Source organism: Schistocerca cancellata, chromosome 4 (assembly GCF_023864275.1).
Source record: "Schistocerca cancellata isolate TAMUIC-IGC-003103 chromosome 4, iqSchCanc2.1, whole genome shotgun sequence".
NCBI classification, from domain to species: Eukaryota; Metazoa; Arthropoda; class Insecta; order Orthoptera; family Acrididae; genus Schistocerca; species Schistocerca cancellata.
In genome coordinates, this window is record NC_064629.1 from 689,528,543 (window position 1) to 689,552,469 (window position 23,927).

Consider the following 23,927-nt stretch of genomic DNA (forward strand, 5'->3'; position numbering starts at 1 on the left):
GATGACACAGAACAAGAAAGACATAGACAAAAAACAGAAAGAGGAATTAAAGACACACAGAGTGTTAAAGTGGTTGGCTGACCATGGAAACAAATAAAGAAAAAGCAAACCACCAAGAGACACACTAAAAAGCCCAATCTACAACAGTAGGCCAAAGCCAAGATTCAACATAAAAGAGACAAACCCTCAGATGGAGTGATAAAAGCCCCGTGCACAAACAAAACTCTAAACTAAGCCTGCCATGGCAGCATCATCCCTTAAAAATGCAGGGAGCATATCAGGCAGCGCAAACGTCTGCCTGAGCATAGTTAAAAGCGGACAGTCCAACAAAACATGGACCACTGTCAATGCTGAACCACAGTGACAGAGAGGTGGGTCCTTGCAATGCAATAAATAACCATGTGTCATCCAGGTGTGGCCAATAAGCAGCTAGCAGAGTACAACAGAGTCCTTGCGAGAGGCCCGCAAGGAGGAGCAGCACACCAGTAGTCTCCTTGACGATCTGGAGTTTGTTGGGTGAAGGCAGGGTGCACCATTCATCACTCCAGGTACCAAGGACCTTCTGCCGCAAAACTGAATGAAGATGACACTCAGAAAGTCCAATCTACAAAGCCAGTGTACCGACAGCCTGTTTGGACAGTGTGTCAACACTGTTCATTACCCAGGATGCCGACATGACCCGGGGCCCATATAAAAACACCGCAACGGGCAAGATGTGTGGATGGACTCCTGGATAGCCATCACCAGATGAGAGTGAGAAAAACACTGGTTGATAGCTCGTAGACTGCTCAGGGTGTCACTAAAGATAACAAAGGACTCACCCGAGCAGGAACAGATATACTCTAGGGCACGAGAGATGGCGACCAGCTCGGCAGTGAAAACACTGCAGCCAGCCGGCAATGAGCGTTGTTCAGAATGATCCCCAAGAGTAAGAGCATAACCAACTCGACCAGTAACCATCAAACCGTTGGTATAGACCATGTCAGAGCCATGAAACACAGCAAGTATGGGAAGGAGGCAGTGGTGGGCCTCAGGATAGACTGAGTGCTTCGGGCTCTGTACCAAATCCAGCCGAAGGCATGGGTGGGGCACACACCACAGGGGTATACGTATATGGGCCCTGAAAAGATGTAGGAGATAGAAAAACTGAAGCCCAGAGAGAAGAGCCCGGATGCAAACCGCAATCGTACACCCTGACTGGGGACACTGTTCTGGAAGATCGACGACCGAGTTGGGGAACAGGAGACGGTAATTTGGATGCCCAGGCAAGCTACAAACATGTGCAGTATAAGCGGCCAGTAGTCGTTGGTGCTGGATCCACAATGGAGGGACACCAGCCTCCACGAGCAGGCTGTTTAAAGGACTTGTGCGGAAAGCTCCAGTTGCGAGTTGGATCCTGCAGTGAAGCATGGGGTCAAGCAACCTCAACGCAGAAGGCGATGCCGATCCATAAGCCTGGCTCCCATAATTGAGACAGGACTGAATCAACACCTGGTACAGTCATAGAAGGATAGACCAATTGCGGACTCAAGCAACGAAGAGTGTTAAGATGGCGCCACAACGTTTGTTTAAGCTGACGAATATGAGGGAGCAAAGTCAACCGGGCATCACAACACAAGCCCAAAACCGAAGTATCTCTACCACGGCAAGAGGTTCACTGTCCAGATAAAGCCATGGCTGAGGGTGAACAGTGCGAAGATGGCAGAAACGCATGATGCAGGTCTTGACAGCTGAGAACTGGAAGCCATGCATGGCGGCCCAACACTGCGCCTTGCAGATAGCGCCCTGTAGCTGCCGTTCAGCAACCGCAATGCCAGTGGAGCTATAATACAGGCAAAAGTCATCAGCATACAAAGAAGCCAATAGGGACATTCCCACAGCTGCAGCTAGCCCATTGATAGAAACTAAAAAGAGGCAGACACTCAAGACAGAGCCTTGCAGGACCCCATTCTCCTGGACTTGGGAGGAACTATTGGAGGAACCAACTTGAAGGAATGAAGTGACAGAAAATTTTGAATGAAAAGCGGGAGTGAGCCCGTGAGACCCCACCCATGAAGTGTGGTGAGGACGTGACGTCACCATGTCATGTCATATATGCCTTCCGCATGTCAAAAAAGACAGCAATCAGATGCTGACAGCAGGCAAATGCCATACAGATGGCAGACTCCAGGCAGACCAGATTATCAGTGGCAGAGTGGCCCTTACGCAACCCACCCTGGGACGGAGCCAGAAGACCCTGAGACTCAAGTAGCCAACTCAACCTCCGGCTCACTATGTGTTCGAGCAACTTGCACATAACATTGGTGAGTCTAATGGGGTGGTAGCTGTCCACCTCCAGGGGGCTCTTCCCAGGCTTCAACACTGAGATGATAATGCTTTCCCACCATTGAGAGAGGAACTCACCCTCAACCCAGATACGGTTGAAAATGTCAAAGAGGTGTCGCTGGCCGAGTACCGAGAGGTGTTTGAGCATCCGATAGTGGATGCGATCTGGCCCAGGAGTCTTATCAGGGCCAGCGGCTAGGGCACTGTGGAATTTCTAGTCACTGAATGGAGCATTGTACGATTCAGGGTCGCGCATATGGAACGAAAGGCTTCGACTTTCCAACCACTCTTTCAGGGAGAGGAAGGCCAGTGGGTAATTCGTAGGAGTGGAACTCTGAGCATAATGCCCTGCTAAGAGTTCTGCAATCATGTCTGATTCAGTACAGACTGTTCCATTCAGGGAACGCCCAGGTATGCTGACGGGTGTCTGATACCCATAGAGTCGCCTGATCTCGCACCAAACCTGCGATGGACAGGTACAGGTGCCAATGGTGGAGACATACCGTTCCCAGCACTCCTGCTTCCATTGGTGAATAAGGCGCCGGGCCCGGGCACGGAGCCGTTTAAAGATAATGAGGTGTTCCAATGATGAGTGCCACTTATGATGCTCAAGGGCCCACCTGCAACCTCTAATCGCCTCATCAATCTCCAGTGACCACCAAGGCACAGTCCTCCACTGAAGGGACATGGAAGATCAGGGAAATAGCAGATTCTGTGGCAGAAATGATGCTGGTGGTGATCGTGTGAACCACCACATCAATGGCGCCATGAGAAAGAGGCTCAAGAGTGGCAATGGAGGTGAATGTGTCCTAGTCAGCCTTATTCAAAGCCCATCTGGGAAGGCGCCAAGGTGAGATGCTGGGGCAGTGACAGAAAGATCGGAAAGTGGTCACTACCGCACAAATCGTCATGCACACTCCATTGGACAAATGGTAGAAGGCCAGGGCTGCAGACCGAAAGGTCGATTTCTGAGTACGTGCCATGCGCCACCCTGAAGTGTGTGGAGGTACCATTATTTAAAAGAGGAAGGTCGAGCTGTGTCAACACTTGCTCAATGACAGTGCCTCAGCCTGATGCCACCCCAAAAAGGGTTAGTGGTGTTAAAGTCACACAATAACAGAAAAGGTGGCGGCAGTTGGGCTATCAGTGCAGCCAGTATATGCTGTGGGACATCACCATCTGGCGGAAGATAGAGATTGCAGACAGTAACAGCCTGAGGCATCCACACCCGAACAGCAACAGCCTCTAAAGATGTTTGAAGAGAGACACACTCTCTGTAAAGAGAGTTAAGGATGTGGACACAGACTCCACCAGATACCCTCTCATAAGCTGCCTAATTCTTATAATAACCCTGATATCCGTGGAGGGCGGGGGTTCGCATTGCCAGAAACCAAGTTTTCTGGAGAGCAATGCAGAAGAACGGGTGAAGGCTGAGACGTAGTTGGAGCTCACCAAGGTGGTGGTTAAAAACCACTGCAATTCCACTGGAGGATGACATTGCCCGCAGCCAAAAAAGGCGTGAAGGGACCGAGGTGGTAGATTATGCTGCTGGATCACCTACTGCCACCGATTGAGTACCAGTGCTATTGACTTTCATGGTGTCTGATGGTCCAGTGAGATCTAGGTCCTCAGTGGATGCCAGAATCTCCACCCCATCCTCAAACACAGAGCTTGTAGGTTGCGATTTGGTGGGGTGGGGTGGACGCCACTGCAAGTTCCTTGGTCTTAGAGGTCTTCTTCTTGGGCTTTTCTTGCTGCTCCTTGGGATTCACTGGCTGGGAGGGCTTCACTGATCCAGTCTCAGAGACTGAGGAGGCCCCATAACCAGCTGTTTGTGGGCACTTACGCCACTGGTGGGCATCATCCCTCTCACTGGTGGAAACCTGGGAAGGGAGGGACCCAAGGGACCCCTTCCTAGCAAGAGGAGCTGAAGAAGTTTGACACTTCTCTGGCTTAGAAGTGGGGATGGACGTCCCCGATGGGTAGGGGGGTGTTGTCCCGAAGTAGGTGCCGCAGGAGCAACAGGGAGGGTAGTGCCCCCCACGGTCAAGGGGGCAGGTGTAGCCTTATGGCTTGGGGAGCCGACTGGAATTCGCTGAACTGATGGGGCTATCACTGTTGTCGTAGCAGCAGCATAAGAGGAAGTCATCCACACAGGATGGAGTCATTCATATTTCCTCTTAGCCTCAGTGTAAGTCAGTCGGTCCAGGGTCTTATAGTCCATGATTTTCTACTCTTTCTGTAAATCCTGCAGTCTGGCGAGCAAGGTGAATGATGCTCTCCGCAGATGACACTGATGGGAGGCAGGGCACATGGAGTATTGGGATGTGATGGGTGTCCGCAATCTCAACATGTGACACTGGAAGTACAGCAGGAAGACATGGCCGAACTTCCAGCACTTAAAGCACCACATCGGGTGAGGGATATAGGGCTTGACGTCACAGCAGTAGACCATCACCTTGACCTTCTCAGGCAACATATCCAAGATGAAGGCACCGGTGGCAACCTGATTATTCCTTGGACCCCAATGAACGCACCGGACAAAATGAACAACTCGCCTTTCTAAATTGGCATGCAACTCGTCATCAGACTTTAAAAGAAGGTCCCTGTGGAAGATAATGCCCTGGACCATATTTAAACTCTTATGGGGCATGATAGTAACTGAAACATCCCCCAACTTGTCACAAGTGAGTAATGCCCGTGACTGGGCAGAGGATGCTGCTTTTATCAAGCACATTTTGGAAAAGCTCTTCACCTCCCCAAACTTGTCCTCTAAATGCTCTACAAAGAACTGAGGCTTCATGGACACAAAGGATTCCCCATCAGCTCTTGTACATACTAGGTAGCAGGGCAAATAAGCTTCACTGGCATTCTTAGCCTTTACTTCCTCCCATGGTGTGACCAGAGACTGAAACGATTTGAGGTCATACGTGTTTCCATTAAATTGAGCCCTGGAACTCAGAGACTGCTGGTGGCTGGCCACCAGCAAGATAAGACGGGCCACGCCTTATTGCATGTCATCCACCCTGATGTCACCCACTCCGACCAAGGGCCCTCCCCATGGGCACCACCCACCCATAGCAAGGGACACCTGGCAGGGTGGCCATTGCTGGGAGTCCCGATGCTCTAGGGAGATAGGCATCTACTCCTTGGCATATGCAGGGAGCTAATGGTGCAGGCATCAGCAGAGTGATCCCTGTGTTGTCAGGGGGCTATAAACCAGCAGCGTATATGGTGACCCCACCACAATGGAGTGGCTACCGTGCTGGATATCAGGTGCAAAGCAGCCCATGGTCGTCGTCGTCGCCACAGAAAGCGACACAGCATAGTGGATGGTGGAATCTGCACCCAGGAATGTATTCTCATCCAAGAGATGGAGAGTGAGCGGGACTGCAATGCGACAATGAGAAAGAGGGGTAAAGATCTCAATGCATGCTGTGGATACTGTAAGCAAGTAAATTTATACAGAGGGAAATGGTATAAAAATGTAATGATTATATATTTGCAATGATATGGAAGGAGAAGATACACGTTTACTCATTGTTCATAAGGCATGTATCATCATCTGAAACTCACTCCATAATAATTAACACAGTTATTCTCAAACCACTGCAAATATTAAGATTACAGTTTTATCGAGGCCAGTATTTATGTAGTATAGTAACACTTGTCACACCTAATGGTCAACAACTGTGATAAGGTGCACATAAATCTGCTGCTAATTATAGTGTCTAATCCATTTTGGTTTTACAATTCAGTATGTCAGAAGAAAGTATGTCACAGAAAACATTAACACACTTGCAGCTGAGCTGCTGCAACTTGAGTGCTGGGTTTTATTGATAAAACTTTGGCACATTTTGTGCCACTCACATAAAGGATATATCAATGAGGCAGGGTGATTTGAATTATCCAGTTTGGGCAGGAGATGTTGTGTCATGGTTTAAAGTGTCCTTTCAGAATATGAAGGTCTGTAAACCCCAATTTTGTTACACTGATGCAAATATTGACAAGTTAACACTGATAAAAAAAATTTTACATCATAAGCAACATGTATTTATGCCATTTTGTTCCAAATTTAGTTTTGGTTGGGACAGAATGAAAAATACATGCAGTTACACTGTTTGCTGGATTTGATTGGTTGAAGTGGTGTCAATATGGCAAGTGAAATGTTTCTCATTGTCTGTTTACATGAAGGTAGAATACGATACACCCTCTCCTAGAAAGGAGTTGTTAGGAAGTAAGTTTACTAAAATCTTATGTAAAAATAGGAAAATTATCAACAATGAGGAATGTATATGAGAAAGATAGATGATACTACACTAGATGATTTACAGCAGAAATCAGGAACATTAAAGATTATCAAAGCCAAAGAGAGTGACTGCAAACCTATGTCAGCAGAAGTAACTGTGGTCTGTGGGTTTAAGTTAATCATCTGATGATTTTATTCAGCATCATATTCTGATATCATCAGTCACAATCTATTACTTCTGTATGCTCAAGGCATTTCTGTGCTATAGTTTCAGGATATTTTTGATTGAGTCAAAAATGGAAAATATCCTGGATTTTATAGCATGGAAATATATTGTGCATACAGAAGTAGTGGGTTCTGAATAAATTGCTCAGTATCAACTGATGAAGTACACATACCTTATCAAGAGGAGGGGGGGGGGGGGGGGGGGGGGGGGATATTCCATCTTGTGAAATAATACTGCACACATTGTCAGACAACTGCCTTAAACAACTAGAGCAGCAGTTCACATGGATAAAAAAATATTTTGAATGCCCCAGCTACAAATACACCTCACTGTTTGAACAGCCATCAGGGAAAGGAGGATTAATTGCCCTTAAGCTATTACTGTAATGATGCTGACAAAAGGAAAAATGTCATTAAAAATGTAGGACACAATTTCGATTTTGGTGAACTGTTCTAATCACAAAAAAACCTAACTTAAAATATTAACTCAGAACGATGAGTTCACACACAAAAAACATAGAATAATGATGGATAATGCTTGCAAATATTACAAACTGCAGCACTGATAAATTTGCATGAAGTAAGCAAATAAAGGCAGCAAAACTTACTTTGGTTTAATGGTACCAATTGGAGAATGTGGCAAAAACAGATACTACCACACTTCTACTATAAGATAGACTGCTGCAAAACAGAAACAGCATATATCAACGTATCTTGTGCATCCACAGGAAGAGTTATTTATGGAGCCTACAATAATTTTCAGTCAGATACTAGTGAAAAATTTTAAGAACATGCTAAGAAATGTCAGTCATATGATAAGTCAATGAAGGGGTCCAAAACTCTCAGCCTATCTTTTGTGAATTAATCTGGTGTTGAAAATAAAGACAAATACAGGAAGTCAACAAATTAAATTACACTTCAAGAAAGTCATTCATACAGAATGAATGTTTGGACCTGTAAACAGCTGCACATAAGGAATATAGATTTAAGTACCCTTTGTACCTAAGGAAAAGGGCAGGGATGCGTTTGGTTCAAAGCAAATGAAACACCATACCATGGATTTCCAGTAATATTTTACATGAATACCCTGCCAAGTTAGCCCCTTTTCTTGCTCACATTTATCAACAAATTCTCATGCAGCGAGCAGTCCATGTGATAAAAATTATGCAGGTTACTCTAGTTTACAAAAATAGTAAAAGAATTGATGCACAGAATTAGAGACCAATATTGCTGTTACCTATGTATTACTGGAGCCTAGAGCATATTCTAAGCCCAAACATTATGATGTCCTTGGAGGGAGACAAACTTCTCTCAGAGACTCAACATGGATTCAGGAAAAACCTTTTGCATAGAACACTACTTGCTTTATTCATACATGGTATTTTGTGAAGAGTTAATGCTGGTTAACACGTATATTCTGTCATTCCAGATTTCAAAATGTGTCCAACATTGCACCGCACGAAGTTATGACTGTAGGGATTATCTTTACAAGTATGCTATTAGCTTCATGGATTTTCAGCTACTAGAACATAGTACACAGGATAGTGACTGTTCGGTAGGAATGAAAGTAACATTGCGTGCGCACCAAGGAAGTGTCACAGGACCACTAATGTTCTCAATATATACAAAAAGTGTTATCAGATAGGATCAGTGGCATTACCAGATTGATTGCTGATGACTCACTGTCATGTTATCACCGTAGAAAAATGCTGACAGACATGCCCAAAATTTGCACTTTGCAATGAATGGCAGCTCTCTTTAAACGTACCATACATAAATGTATGATAATGCCTGTAACTTGGATTAAAAACCTGATAGCACGTGATTATAATATTAGAGGTGGACATCTTTGGCACATCACACTGATTACGTTTTCAGGGGTAATTCTGTGAAGCACATGAAATTGGATGATCATGTAAACTCTACAATAGGGGTGGTGAATTAAGACTTACGTTTCTCAGAAAGATTCAGCAGAAGTGCAGTGTACATATTGATAAAATGTATACAGGATACTAATGTGAGCAACTGTAGAGTACTACTCCAGCATTTGAAGTTCTTACCAAGTAAGTAAGGCAGCAGAATCAAATGAAAGAAGAGACACTACAAGAATATTAGGGGGATGGCACATCAACACGCTGTTATTCACAGATGATCAGGTTGTCACTCAAGACAGCTATGATAAATTAGAAAGAGATTATGTGTGTGTGTGTGTGTGTGTGTGTGTGTGTGTGTGTGTGTGTGAGTGTGAGAGAGAGAGAGAGAGAGAGAGAGCGCGAGCAAGCGAGCGAGAGAGAGAGAGAGAGAGAGAGAGAGAGAGAGAGAGCGCGTCCTTTTCTGAATAAGGCTACTGCTGAAAGCTAGATGTGTGTTGCGCCTGTCTGCAACTGAACAAGTCATCTTTACGGCGAGTAGCAATCTAACCTTTTCCTTTTATTATAGATCTTCCACTGTTTGATGTTTATACTGTTGTAATTCAGCAGACTCAATTATTAGTATCATTTTCCTGTTCACAGAGTACGTTTTCCATAGTTGCCATTTCAATATCTTATTGACAAGCCGGTGCTTACTACACCTATCCTCATGAATAGCAATAGCTAAATCACATTATCAGCCACTTTCATAGATATTGAATAAAAAGTTAGTATCTCAGTAAAGACTGTCACAGGAATACTATTCTTATGACTAGAGCAAAGTTGTTTATATGATAATATTGATACAGTACCTGACTCGAGCGACTCAGATTAAGGAACATTACTACATAACCATGAATACTGTTCACTCCATGGAGGAGAGGTAAGGAATGCACCGAGTTGAATGCCACCTCAGCATTTGCTTGTATTGCCAGTTCATGCAACAATATGGAGCCATTTGCATTGATAGTGGCCAACTGAAGCTCAGTCATACGACTAAGAATAGTTTCCATATTTTCCAGGCCAACTCTGAAGATTTCTCCTTCATGTGTAAGATTCTGTAAATAAAAAGCAAATAGGAATTATCATATCTTGTCCTTTCATATGTGCACAAAGGTTATTACCACTAACAGAAAAAGCTACATTACATAACATCCATGGTCAATAAAAAGAAATATGCGCAGTATGGCCACTGAAAAGTCAGGTTATAAATCTGAATTGCATCATTCATTTCCCCAACAGAAACAAGAATATATAAGCACATTTCAGACCTTATTCACATACAAACGCAGTCATGCGATGTTTTTTTTATAAAGAACAAGAAACTTTATATTTTCATAGATTTATGTAGACTTTAAGAATAGTGCGTGAAACAGAAATAAATAATATTCCAGATATAAAAGTAGTTAATCACTTTAAAAGAAGAGTAAGACCAACATGCTACACATCTTACCTTTGCCATTTCAATGAATAACCCACACAATGAAGGGCGGTTTTATTGATTTATTTCTCTGAATTCCTCTATGCCCCTGTACTCAGAACAATGAGACCGGTATGATATTTTTGACTACTTTATCAGTTGTACACCTTCAATGGAAATTTTAGTACACAGAAAATTTAATTGCATGAGAGAGTGACTACATTTTCTTTTAGCCAGCCCCTACCCCCTGTCCTTCCCCACAAGTGACTGGTACAGCAGGGAGTAGAATGTGAAGGGAACTTACTTCCCACCTCACTAATTATTAATGGATTGCAGTGGGGAAACAAGGTATGTGAATGATAGCACTTCCTCATGTAGTGCTGAGAGCATAACTCTAGAAATGGCAACAATGTTTTGAACTTTCTTTGGAACAAATTGTCAGTTTAAGGAAGATAGGGGTTTAATTTACATATAATGAGGACATTAGATATGGAGCACAACACTGACTGGGGAAGAATGAGAAGGAAATTGGGTATGGCCTTTTCATTTCAAAGAAACCATCCTGGTACTCACACTAATCTATTTTGTGGAAATTATAGTAATCTAAACCCAGATGACCATATGGGGGTCTGAACCCAACTACTCCTAAACACACATGTCCGCGCACGTACCTCGAAGTACAACTGCATTGAGTGGCAATCTCTGTTAGGCTATGTAGTGGATGTACAGAACAGGTGTGAAACAGGGTGGCGGGAGGGACAGCAGGATAATGGTGGGGGGGAAGATACTCTAGTACTGCCTGTGCATGTGTGTAGGGCCATGGTGGGGACAGTATGGTTGGATGCTAGGTGCAGCATCAGGAGCCCTCTTCCATCTAGGTTTTTTCCATGAATATAAGCCATGGAGCAAATGGCTGGGGACAAGGTTGGAACGCCGCGGTGGTCTCGCGGTTCTAGGCGCTCAGTCCGGAACCGCGCGACTGCTACGGTCGCAGGTTCGAATCCTGCCTCGGGCATGGATGTGTGCGATGTCCTTAGGTTAGTTAGGTTTAAGTAGTTCTAAGTTCTAGGGGACTGATGACCACAGATGTTAAGTCCCATAGTGCTCAGAGCCATTTGAACAAGGTTGGAATAGGAATGTAGAAGGACACAGTGTAGTTTGTATGCCAAGTGGAATAACACTGTTGAAGGGGAGAAGAATATAGCTGAGAGGACACATTTCAGGGCATGACAAAGAGGTACTCAAAACCTTGGCAGCGAACATGATTCAGTATCTCCAGTCCTGGATGATACTAAGTCACAAGGAATGTACTACTTTGTGGTCTGTCAGCTGATATTTGAGGGTTTGTAGGCGACTGTGGTCACAAGGCAAGGGATATTATTTCCAGACCCTCAGCGTAATTGGAAACTGACTGCATATCACTGCAGAAGTGACAACCATGGGTGGTTAGGCTGTATGGAAGGGACTCACTGGTGTGGTATGGGTGTCAGCTGTTGAGACTGAGGTATTGCTGGTAGATTTGATGTGGACAGAGGTACCTGTAGTCCATTCATGAGATGGAGGTCATTGTTGGGGAAGGTGGCCTGTTGGACTGAGGACGACCAGAGGTGAACAGGGGAGAAGGTGTTGACATTCTAGAGGAATGCGAAGATGTTGGCCTTATCCTAGGTTCATATCATGAAGAGGTCATCATTCAATCTGAGCTAGCTGAAGAGTTTGTGATTCTGGGTTGTTAGGAAGGATTCGTCTAAATGACCCATGAAGAGTTCGGCATAGGATGGTACCACACCGGTACTCATTGATACACCACTGATTTCTTTGTAGGTGATGCCTTCAAAGGAGAAATAACTGTTGGTGAGGATATAGTTGGCCATGATGGCCAAGGAGGAAATTGTAGATTTGTATTAAGTTTGGCATTGGGAAAAACACTGTTCAATAGCAGCATAATCATGGGTATTATGGATGTTAGAGTACAGGAAGGTGGAATCAACAGTGGCAAAGTAGGCACAGGTTGGTGAAGGGACAGGAACTGCAGGTAGTTCATAGAGGGATTGATTAGCATCATTTACGTAGGAAGGTATATTATGCCTAATAAGCTGAAGATGTTTGTCTACAAGGCAGAGTCTTTCTATGGGGGCACAGTGTCCAGCCACAATGGGACATCATGAGTGGTTGGGTTTATTCATTTTGTGAAGGATAAACAAGGTAGGAGTTTGGAGAGTGGTGGGGGTGAGGACAGAGATAAGACTCAAGGCAGAGGTTCTGGGATGGACCTAGGGGGTTTAAGGAGGGTCTGGAAAACATTCTGTATCCCTGCAATGGGGTATCTGCAGTGGAGGTTGTGGGTGGACCAGTCTAACAGTTGGTAGAAACCCTAAACTAGATAACCACTGAAGTTCATAACTAGTTCTGGAGCCTTTGTTGACTACAAGATCAGGATCAGTTTTTAGGTGGTGAAATGAGTTTATTTCTGCATATGTGATGTTTGTTTCCATGTTGAAGGATTTGGGGAACAATGGTTAGATTAGCACATTCTGGAATGTTATCAGGGGTGATTTGGGATGAGTGAGGGAGACTCACCAGTAGATGGAGGAGTAAACTGAGTAAGGCAGGATTCTGTTTTGCTTTTTAGGTTGAGTCTGATTAGTAGGGTTGGTGACAGAAAAAGTGTTTTTACTGTAGGGCTGTGAAACAGAGCACAGGTACTAAACAAGCCAAGCACGACAATTTCTGCCTGGGGCAAAAGCTGAGCTCCTGAATAGGATTGATACTTCAGTGGGACTGAAGCTTTTGGAGGCAGGTTTATAATTGTGTTACAGGTCTATCTAGGCTCTTAAGGGTGGAGGAAGAAGTTTTGGAGGATGTGGCAGATGTAGCAGGTCTTCTGGGTAAGGTGTGACTGCTATAAGGAGGTGTGTGTGTGTGTGTGTGTGTGTGTGTGTGTGTGTGGGGGGGGGGGGGGGGGGGAGGTTATGGACACTGTTGTTATGGTAGTGGGCACTGCTAGTCCATGGCAGGAGAATGAGGCAGACAGACAGGATTAGAATGTTGAGGGCTCTGGACTGATGGAACGTGAGCAGGTAAATGTCAAGGTGGAAGGATGGCTAACAGCTGGACATGGGTATTGTGATGATCAGGCCATCTAGCAGGCTTCCATAAGCTACGCAATACAGGTACAGTATCTGGTAGTGGGTTCTGACTTGGAACAGTGGAACTTTTCTGTACTGCCACAAATAGAAAGAGCAAGGATTCATAATGAAGGATAAAAAACACAAAAAAACACACACTATGTTATCAGAAGTATCCGGACACCTGGCTGAAAATGACTTACAAGCTTGTGGTGCCATCCATCGGTAATGCTGGAATTCAATATGGTGTTGGCCCACCCTTTGCCTTGATGAAGCTTCCAATCTTGCAAGCATATGCTCGATCAGGTGCTGGAAGGTTTCTTAGGGAATGGCAGCCCATTCTTCAAGGAGTGTTGCACTGAGGAGAGGTATTGATGTTGGTTGGTGAGGCCTGGCACAAAGTCGGCATTCCATAACATCCCAAAGGTGTTCTGTAGGATTCAGGTCAGGACTCTGTGCAGGCCAGATCGTGTTAAAATATACAATCGCCATCCCTGAATTGCTCTTCAATAGTGGGAAGCAAGAAGGTGCTTAAAACAACAATGTAGGCCTGTGCTGTGATAGTGTCACACAAAACAACAAGAGGTGCAAGCCACCTCCATGAAAAAAATGACCACACCATAACACCACTGACTCCGAACTTTACAGTTGGCACTACACACGCTGGCAGCTGACTTTCACCGGGCATTCACCATACCCACCCCCTGCCATCGGATTGCCGCATTGTGTACCCTGATTCGTCACTCCACACAATGTTTTTCCACTGCTCTATCGTCCAATGTGTACACTCTTTACACCAAGGGATGTATCATTTGACATTTACCGGCATGATGTGCGGCTTATGAGCAGCCACTCGAGCATGAAATCCACGTTTTCTCATCTCCCGCCTAACTTTCATAGTACTGGCAGTGGATCCTGATGCAGTTTGGAATTCCTTTGTGATGGTCTGGATAGACGTCTACCTATTACACATTACGACCCTCTTCAACTGTCAGTGGCCACTGTCAGTAAACAGACAAGGTTGGCCTGTACACTTTTGTGCTGTACGTGTCCCTTCACGTTTCCACTTCACTATCATATCAGAAACAGTGGATCTAGGGATGTTTAAGAGCGTGAAAATCTCGCATACAGACATATGATACAGGTGACACCCAAACACCTGACCCCGTTCAAAGTCTGTGAGTTCCGCAGAGCACCCCATTCTGTTCTCTCATGTTGTCTAATGACTACTGAGGTCACAGATATGGAGTACCTGGCAGCAGGTAGCAGCACAATGAACTCAATACGAAAAACATATGTTTTTGAGGTGTCCGGATACTTTTGATCACATAGTATAGGAATGTCTTAAAAACTCATAATAGATGAAACCAAATTTAGTAAGAAAGTGTGAAATCAGGTGAAGTATAGTAAAAACGCAGTGAAACCAGATGAAATACAAAAAAAGCAGAGATGATGACAAAATAAAATGTCAGTGAAAGTAGGATGGTATCAAAGTCAAAACAGAAATAAAAACAAATAAAAGCTTGATAACTGTGTTTGAAGGTCCATGTATAATTATATTGGTGAGGAACATGTGGGATTCTGGGAACTGCACCTACAGATAGCACAAGCAAATTGTCATCTGATGCACAAGTCAGACAGTTGCTACATGTTGGCTGGAAAGTCAATATGTCACAGGATTCTCGGTAAGTAGGTCGAAAGGATATGTGGTTTTGAAGGCAATGAAGAAACATAGGAAAATAAGAAAGAAAAGGATAGACACAAAGTAATGTGATAGAGAACAGTAACAAAAGGAAATAGCACCATCCTATGGCAATCTATTCTTGCACCATCTAGAGGAATGCTTCCTCGTCACCCAAAATCCCACAGCCCACACCTGTTTCAGATACACTGCTGACATCTTTATGATCTAGACTGAGTGTGAGGATATTCTACATACATTCCTGTAGAATCTCAACACCTTTTCCCGATTCCATTCCTAAGCCACCTTCTTCAATGTCTACCATCTCATGGATGGTGCCACCAGTACCTCCATCCACATCAAACCTATCAATGATGAATAGTACCTCCGTTTCAATACCTCCCACCCATTACACACCAGTAAGCCCTTACATATAGTCTAGCCATCCGTGGTCAAAGTATCTGCAGTGACAGAAAACCTCTCTTCAAATATGTTTAGGGTCTTGCCGAGGCCTTCACAAACCAAAATTACCCTCCACACTTTTTCCAGAAACGAATCTCCCATGCCTTGTCTCTCCAGTCACCACTGACCCCTCTTACCCTCCCCCAACTGAGTCACTACCACTGGGCTGAAGCATCTGAATCAAGTTCTCTGCCAAAGTTTTGAAAAACTCTTATGTCCTGAATGAGAAATATCCTCCCCACCTATCCCACCACCTACCCAACCTACACAGTATCCTTGTGTGTCATGTTCCATGTCTGCTCCCATCTCCTTGCCCCATGGCTCATCCTTGGTAAAGACCCAGGTGCAAAACCTGTCCCATACATTCTCTCATTACCATCTATCTCCAGTCTTTTCACAGACATTTCATACCCCACCAAAGGCAGGGCCACCAGTAAAAGAAGCCATGTGGTATACCAACTTATCTGCAACCACTGTGTGGCATTATACATGGGAAGGACCACTAACAAGCTGCCAAACAGTAGCCAACAGAAAGCTGGACCACACAGTTGCCAAACCCATCACGTAACACAGTGTGCTCGACTTCAGTGACACTCAGTCCACAGCATCTCAATTTTTCCCCACGAACATCAGCTTTTCTAAATTCTGCTGGTGGGAACTTCTCCCTGTAACATATCCTTTGCCCCATACAACCATGTGCAATGGACGAGTATGTACTCTTGTTGAACACCAACCATTTCAATGGCAGTAACATTATGGTCCCCCGAGAAGCTGGATAAATGTACTGACAGATTGCTGCACATTGGGCACAATGTATCTGTTGTGTATCCTTGTTTTCAAGAGTGATCTGTCAAACATTTCCACAGCTGTAGACCATGTTCTGCACATTCTCTTAGTACAAATGCATGTCAAGATTGATGCATTGTGCAAGCAGCAGTGGCTCACCGATCATCATCCAGGGGTGAAATACAGGCACATGTCACAGCTGCTGTGTCATGAGAGATTATTTGAAACCATCTGCTTGCAGGATTAAGACCATGTGTGCCTCTCATCAGTATCATAGAGCTCATTCACCAAACACACAGATGTCCCATCCCAGGCTTCATGAGGGATTGGGGGGGGGGGGGGGGGGGGGGGACACACATCAGTGACAACTCATGGTCACATCTGATGTTTCTGCAAGTAAAAATACCAGCAACCAATACAATGTGCAGGCTGTTATCCCTAGGTTATTCCAATTTCTTTGACAGGAAGGTGATGTGCTTTGAAATAGGGCGGTCCATGTCCACATACAGTTGCTGCAACACACTCTCCATGATGTACAAAATCTGCCCTGGCCAGCAAGACCACCAAATCTCTCACCAAATGAGTACATATGGGACATGATGAAGCAGAAACTTGGTCATTTCCTAGGGTCTGCAAAAACTACTGGCAAACTGCAACAGGGGGTGCAAGAGGCGAGGGACAATCTATTGCAGGATGCCATTTGGCATTAAATTGTTTGCATGCAAGAATACACAGCTGTGTTGCCACCAGAGGAGGTTACACTGTGCACTGATGTGATTGCTTGGGCACCCTTCACTGTGTCATGTTTCATTTGGTCTGAATTTGTTGTCATAATCTCTTTCAGTGATTAACTACCTGTCACTTCACTTGCCAATAAAATGCGTTGCCTTTGATGGTGTTGCATTTTTCCCAGCAGTGTAAATACACACATTTTTCCCCTGTAGTGTAAATATACAATCACCAAAATAATAAACAAAAATTATACAATATAGCAAAACATTTATAATACATGATATTTACCAAAATGGATTTGCAGACAGTTGCTACAGCTTGTCCAGCAGATGTGACTGGGTGGTCAAGAGGTAGGTAAGAAATTTCCAGTATTTTCATTAAGCGAGGAATACCACCCTGAGATATGAACTCACGGCAGTGATCATCTGTTGAATTATTAGTTAGAATTGAATCTAGAAATTTCATCTGAAATATAAAGACACACTCATGTAGGGCATCAACTGCTAAATGACATGAAGGAAGTGTAATTTTATGTTGTATATGCACAATTTACTGTTCAAGGAAGGATGAGGTAGAGCTGGTGGAGCAAAGTTGAGTAAAGCTAGTCAAGCAGATGAAAGGTTAAGAATAAGAGAAACGGTTTATTATTTATTTATTCATTTATTTATTTATTTATTTCAATGGAGCTGTGGGCAGTATGTGCAAGAATGCTAGCTGATATTGAAATAGTCTATGTTGAACAATTTGTTTCGATGCAAATTACTAATACTTACCACGTTGATAATGTAATCAACAAGAGGAACATTCATCCTTTCACCCACTGCACCATCTTCCTGTTGAGCATGTGACAATGTAGAAGCATCATCTTCATCCTCTTCATCACTGCTGCTACTGCCACCCTGCCTTGCAGAAGAAGGTTGAGGAACTTCAGCACGGACATTCCCTCGCCAAAGAGAATTTCTTGGATCTTGGTGAATGTCATACAATTCATCCAAAAGCTGCAAAAATACATTAATTTTTTGTGTGTTGGCACTATGTAATTGAATAAAAATTTAAAAAATCAGTTGTGTTTGATATTCCATTCGTGAACTATGGTAATCCATGAGAGAAATATAAATACAACCCAAGTATAAATTTGTGGGTACTGTGATACTCATTGTTTAACTTTTTATGAAATTGCAGGGAAATTAACCAAATGTAATAAATGTAAAATATTCATTTTGTGGAGTGCCATACCTATCTTAACACTCAACTGTTTTTCACTGTATCATGGACTCTCAAAAACTGAAATTAACATCTGCATACATCTCAAACCACTAACTACCTGCCTCGCCCTAGTAAACCTCATAAATTTACTTGCTCATGGTTGCTATCAGTCAATTATCAATTATAACTTAAACAAGTCAAAGCAATGCAAATGGGATACTCTATGGCTCAACAAGAGGAGATTGCTGAAATGCATTTTATTAGAAGCGTGTAAGGAAGAAAGGAAGCTTGGAGTTTAATGTTGGGTCAATGACAATTTCATTAGAGGCCAAGTCAATCCAAGATATGGGGTGGAAGGGAACAGGATCACTCTAATATGTGCCCTAATCTCTTAAGGGAAACTGAAGAAAGTCTGTATCAAGATGATGATACAAAGTGTTTGAAGTCTATTCCTCCCAAAGGAGAGTCCAGTGTCTCAACCACTTCACTCACTGATTATTACAGGAATGTATGAACGACTGCTTTTGTTTAGGTACACTGGGAGCAGCAGTGATTATAGCACACCAAACTCTTAAGATATTGTTGTGGGAAATTAACAGTGATTAAAAATTAATCAACCATAACTGGGTTCATTAAACACTTAAGGAAAACCCTACAGTTACTCTGAGTTTGTCCACCAATGGACTGTATTGTGCAGAGTGCTTAGCCATTAGCCATCCAAACACTGAGTTCTTGCCATGCTCGTCCCTATGTGGGCTCACACACTTGGATTACAGATCAATTCAGATGGCGAATGTTTCCCCCTCATACGGGTTCTGTTCCCTGGCTATTATCGAGCCACCTTTGGCCTGAGAACTACCACACCAATCATTTAGTGATGCAGTGTTGTCATGCCTGCGCAGATACTAAAGTGGCAACTAAGGACTTCTTATGCATGTGATGCTCAACTATTTTCTTTCTCCTTTCCCCTTGTGCCCCCATGGCCCCTACATTTCTACAATGCTGGCAGTAACAGTTGCACCTACAGAAAGAGCAGCTATAGTTGCTACAGTAGCAGCAGGCTGCTGATAACCCAGAATGTTTATTTGCTTCATGCCCTTGCCTTGCTGGTGGAGAGCCAGGCTTCCACTGTTCCAGCTTCTGCACTGTCCCCACCTTCCCTCACACTGTTTACCTCTTTTGATGGAGAGGTGGGAGAATTACCTGCCCTGGTTCTTGCTGCACTGCCAGCTACAACATATTGTCAATCCAGTTGATAAGGCTGCCTTGTTGTTGTCCAACAGTGCAGGATTGTACAAAGTTGCCTAAATTTTGAAGTCCTCCACTGAGCCCAAGAAACTTCCCTTTGATGAGCTTTGTTGGTTGCTTATGTGGTATATCTGACATCAAACTCATGTAGTGGCAGCATAGTTGTAGTTTAACCAGTATCCCAAGTGCCTTGGTCAGTCGTATGCAGCCTGGATCATCAATTTCTAACACTTCTAACCCAAGTGTCATTGTGTGTGTTCCAAATGTGCTACCTCTTATGCCAACTCACTAGTTTGTGATATGATAGTCTGGTTAGCTACCAATCTTGAGGTTCAGACTAAAGGCAGTGACATAGTCCAACGTCTCTCTTTAGCCAACGTTGCCCAAATTGTGGTACTGCATGAGCTTACAGCAGTGGCAAGTTACATACTTCTGGAGAATTGGCTAGAGGCTCAATTGGATGTGTGTGGTAAACAGCCATCTGCACCCTGCAGGATACCACTCTTAACCAGTGTCCAACCAATTCACAGTGTGTTGCGACTGTTGACAATGCCGATGCAGTGATGTCGTTGCATTGCCCATTCTCAACCGTGTTGAGCTCAATGGGATCATGCCACTTGCAGCATCTTAATTCACACCAGCAGTGCTTTTGAAGTACATGGTGTTATTCTCCTCTTGCTTGTTGGACGATTCAGAGGTCCTGCTCCTGACTGTTATTTGTTGCATGTCTGCTGTGACTGCCCACACATGCTGGCCATGTGTGGGGTATGGTGGCAGATACGTCCACTGTTTGTCACAGTGAATAGGCTGTAAGTCAGTCAATGGATGTCCTGATGTTTTCACTGGACTCTGGGGCTGCCTCTGATTTCCCGCACGTGCCACCCCAGCACATTTTGCTGATGACTGTAGTGGGTGGGAGGCCAGTCAGATTTCAAATAAACATGGGAATGATGGTCAGTCCAATTAATTTAGATACATACCGGCTCTTAGGGTGCTTGAAGTTGCAACAGCCATTCAATCAGATTTCTCCTTATAGTAAACAGCACATACCTTTGTGGGGGCAATTCTTCGTCTCCGCACATTATAAGACTGTGGAATAGCAACTTACCTTGTTAGAATGTGTCTACTGTTTTTGTCTAAAGTGCATTTAGTGTGTCAATCCATTCTTTTTCATGACCCAAATACATATGTGCCTCTTAAGCCATCAGCAGCACCCAAATTTTGCCATGTCAACCCCATTCTCTTTAACATGTGCGAGAAGGTAAAGGTTGAGTTGCCGTGTTGGTAGTTTCAGGGTATCGTTTTCCTATATCATTGAGTCAGTGGGCCACCTCGTTCCTATGCATGTGGTTTCTTAGACTTTTGTGGTCCTCAGGACCCATTTTGGGTTTTCCAGTTTAATTGTTTGCCTTTTAGAATCTCACCTGCACTAGAAGTCTACTAATGTTATTTGGATCAGTAAACTCAGGACATTTCTTGTTGCATCAATTAGCTTGATGACGCCTGGGTCACAGGCTCTACTCGAGAGGAGCATTTACGAAACCTTCAGTCAGTTTCCCCGCACCTTCCGGAGAATGGTCTTTCTTGCAAACAGAAGAAATGCAGAATGAGATTTTCACTCTTCAGTGGAGTGTGCACCGATATGAAACTTCCTGGCAGATTAAAACTGTGTGCTGGACCAAGACTCAAACTCGGGACCTTTCCCTTTTGTGGGCAAGTGCTCTAACGATTTGAACTATCCAAGTACGACTCACAACCCATCCTCACAGTTTCAGTTCTGCCAGCAGAGCACTTGCCTGTGAAAGACAAAGGCCCCTAAGTTTGAGTCTCGGTCTGGCACATAGTTTTAATCTGTCCGGAGAAATGCAGTCTTTTCTCCCTGAAGATGCATTTCTTGGGTCATGTGCATATGGTATTGCCCCATAGACAACCCCATCAAGACCATTTTCAAACTACCATGGCCCAAGAACCTGTAGGAGTTCCAATCCTTTTTGTGTAATATTTCATATTATGCTCAGTTCATTCCCCAGGCAACATGCACCTTCCAGTCTCTTATCCAGCTTTGCGAAAGGGTGTTAAGTTTGTATGGTCTGGATTATCAATGGGGTTTTCATCTCTTGAGCAGCATTTGTGCTCTGCTCCCTGTCTAGCTTCCTTTACTATGTAAACTTTGAACTCTGGCCTGTGACACACATGCCAGTGTGGCACTGACACTGTCCTACCCAATTGGAATACCTTACCCACCAAAGACTCGTTCCGCTGCGCAGTGTAATTATTCACAAGTGGAAAAGGAGGCGCTAGCTATTATTCTCACAGTTGATAAATTTCACGTCTACCTGTATGGGACGAGGTTTCTCCTCACCACTGACCACAAGCCATAGTTCCAAGCTGCCATACAGGACTACCCACCGATTACAGCGGTGGGCACTCCTCCTCAGTATCTATTGTTGTGACTTTCATTACCCCTCCACTGCCCAACACATAAATTTGAGCAACAAGTAGCTCTTGTGCTTGCATTATATGATGCCTTGCAGCAAACCCTGCCAGACTTTCCGCTGACTGCACATAAAGTCACGACTGCCATGGCTGCTGACCCGTTTTTCTGAAAAATTGTTTCAGCGATCCAGTTGGGTTGGTTGCGGTGCATCTCTTTGGGTGGGGATCAGGCATGGTGTACATTTTTTCTCCTACGTGGTCAGGTAAGTGTTGTCCAGGGAAATTCTCGGGCTTGCCATGAAGAAACAATGCTGTCATGTGGTCATTCCCCCGGAATTGCATCCTCACATACTCCATGCATGCGATGCACTGGGATATGATTTGTGTGATGGCACTGGCATGACATGTTTAATGGCCGGCAATTGATCAAAACATTGAATGTCCTCTTGTGCAGAATGTGCAAAGAATCTGGGAGCACCGCTGCACCAGTCCTCTCGTTGGCTGATCCCAGAGCACTCATCACAGGACAGGGTCACATCAATATCACTGGCCCCTTTTTGGTCAGCATGTTGTCATTGAAATTTTCCGTACATATGGCATTGAGTCTGTGCAGCGGAACATCACTGACTGCCACGGTTTGCATTTGCAGCGGTATCCAGCATATGAGTACCCCACCATTTCACCTGGCTTCTAACTCAAGAGATGGAGCATCTGATGCATAAATGTAAGACCCAAATGAAGTCCCTGTCTGCCATTCCCTTGACGATGGTTGCTGTCTGGGCAGTATGTTTTGTGTGGGCGCAAGTCATGGTATCTCCTGGATTTGCTTTACCCTGAGTTGCATCCCAGGGACCACAGTGGACTGCCGTGTTTTTCCTCTCAGGACTGCCCTTTGGGCCCAGTGTCGTGGTGGGCCACGAAGGTCAGCAGTTGTTTGTGGTGGGATGTCAGTAGGGAGCAGCTGACCATCCATCAAATCAGCTACATCCATGCCCTGTTGGGATCTCACTGCCACAGTATGGTGGTCTGCCAGCCAGTACGTGGAGTCACAACGTTGTTCTGGATGTGGACTCCCACTTGCACCAGTGTGTTTCCCTGTTGCCACCCACTCCTCACATTCCCGTCGTCCCATTGCCTGCAGCAGTGGCCGCCAGTGAAGCCTGCACCTGTGCCTGCCATTGTGGAACCCATGGATATTGAAACTCTCTCTCACCCCCCCCCCCCCCCCCCCACACACACACACTAATAGATATGCCATCAACTCCACTGCCTCTTTACACTGTAGAAGATGACCAAAATTTACATCCATTGGGTTCCAAACTTCCAATTTATCACTCCACTTTAAGGGCTATCTGTCTATGAAGAATAAAAATGCAATTTGGTAGAAGTCTAATGACTGACAATGTATGCCATAAAGCTAACTTCTTCATTCAAGTGGAATAATGCTCTGTAAAACAAAGTAATAATGAAAGCAAGGCAGGATGAATGTGCTGTGGAAAAAAAATCTCATCAAGTCACTACTTCTTTATATTCTGACGGCAGCTTTAATAACCTTACAATGGAAAGTGATACACAATGCAAGCCAAGTGCATATGCTGGTTTTGTAATCTTGTTATAATAAAACTTCAGTCGTTTTCACTGCACGAATTTTTTCTGGTTTAGTAAATAATTCTGTGACATTTAATGAGGGACTGAAATTTGCTTATGGCTTTATTTCACCTTTAAACATGTAATAACAATACTGACATTCATCACAGTTACTGCAAGATGGAGGACTAACCCTCCAAAACCAGCAGTCTTTAATGAAGGGTACTGACAGAGTGGTGGGTATTTTGTTATAGTAATTATTAACTACTGTGGACAAGTCATATACAGATATACTAAGTATTGGTATTATAAGACTATCATTTAATGCTATTATGAAAAGGAAACTTGTTACCATATAGCAGAGATGCTGAGTCGCAGATAGGTACAACACAAAGATAGTCACAAATTAAGCTTTCGGCCAGTAAGGTCCTCCATTAAAAAAAAAATTTAAATAAATAATAAAAAAAATAAATAACACACACACACACACACACACACACACACACACAGTACGTGCACGTGCACTAATACA

The 23,927-nt window shown here is 44.1% G+C and overlaps 1 protein-coding gene across 1 annotated transcript in view; it reads right to left on the reverse strand.

The window, feature by feature from the left end:
• Positions 1 to 23,927, reverse strand: part of LOC126184383 (E3 ubiquitin-protein ligase HUWE1-like) — a 207,244-nt gene that overhangs the window by 37,560 nt on the left and 145,757 nt on the right. The window contains exons 10-12 of the mRNA XM_049926768.1: positions 17,692 to 17,885; positions 17,207 to 17,383; positions 9,522 to 9,767 (exon numbers count right to left, since the gene is read on the reverse strand). Coding sequence (XP_049782725.1) covers positions 9,522 to 9,767; positions 17,207 to 17,383; positions 17,692 to 17,885 — 617 coding nt within the window. The remainder of the gene's footprint in view (positions 1 to 9,521; positions 9,768 to 17,206; positions 17,384 to 17,691; positions 17,886 to 23,927) is intronic.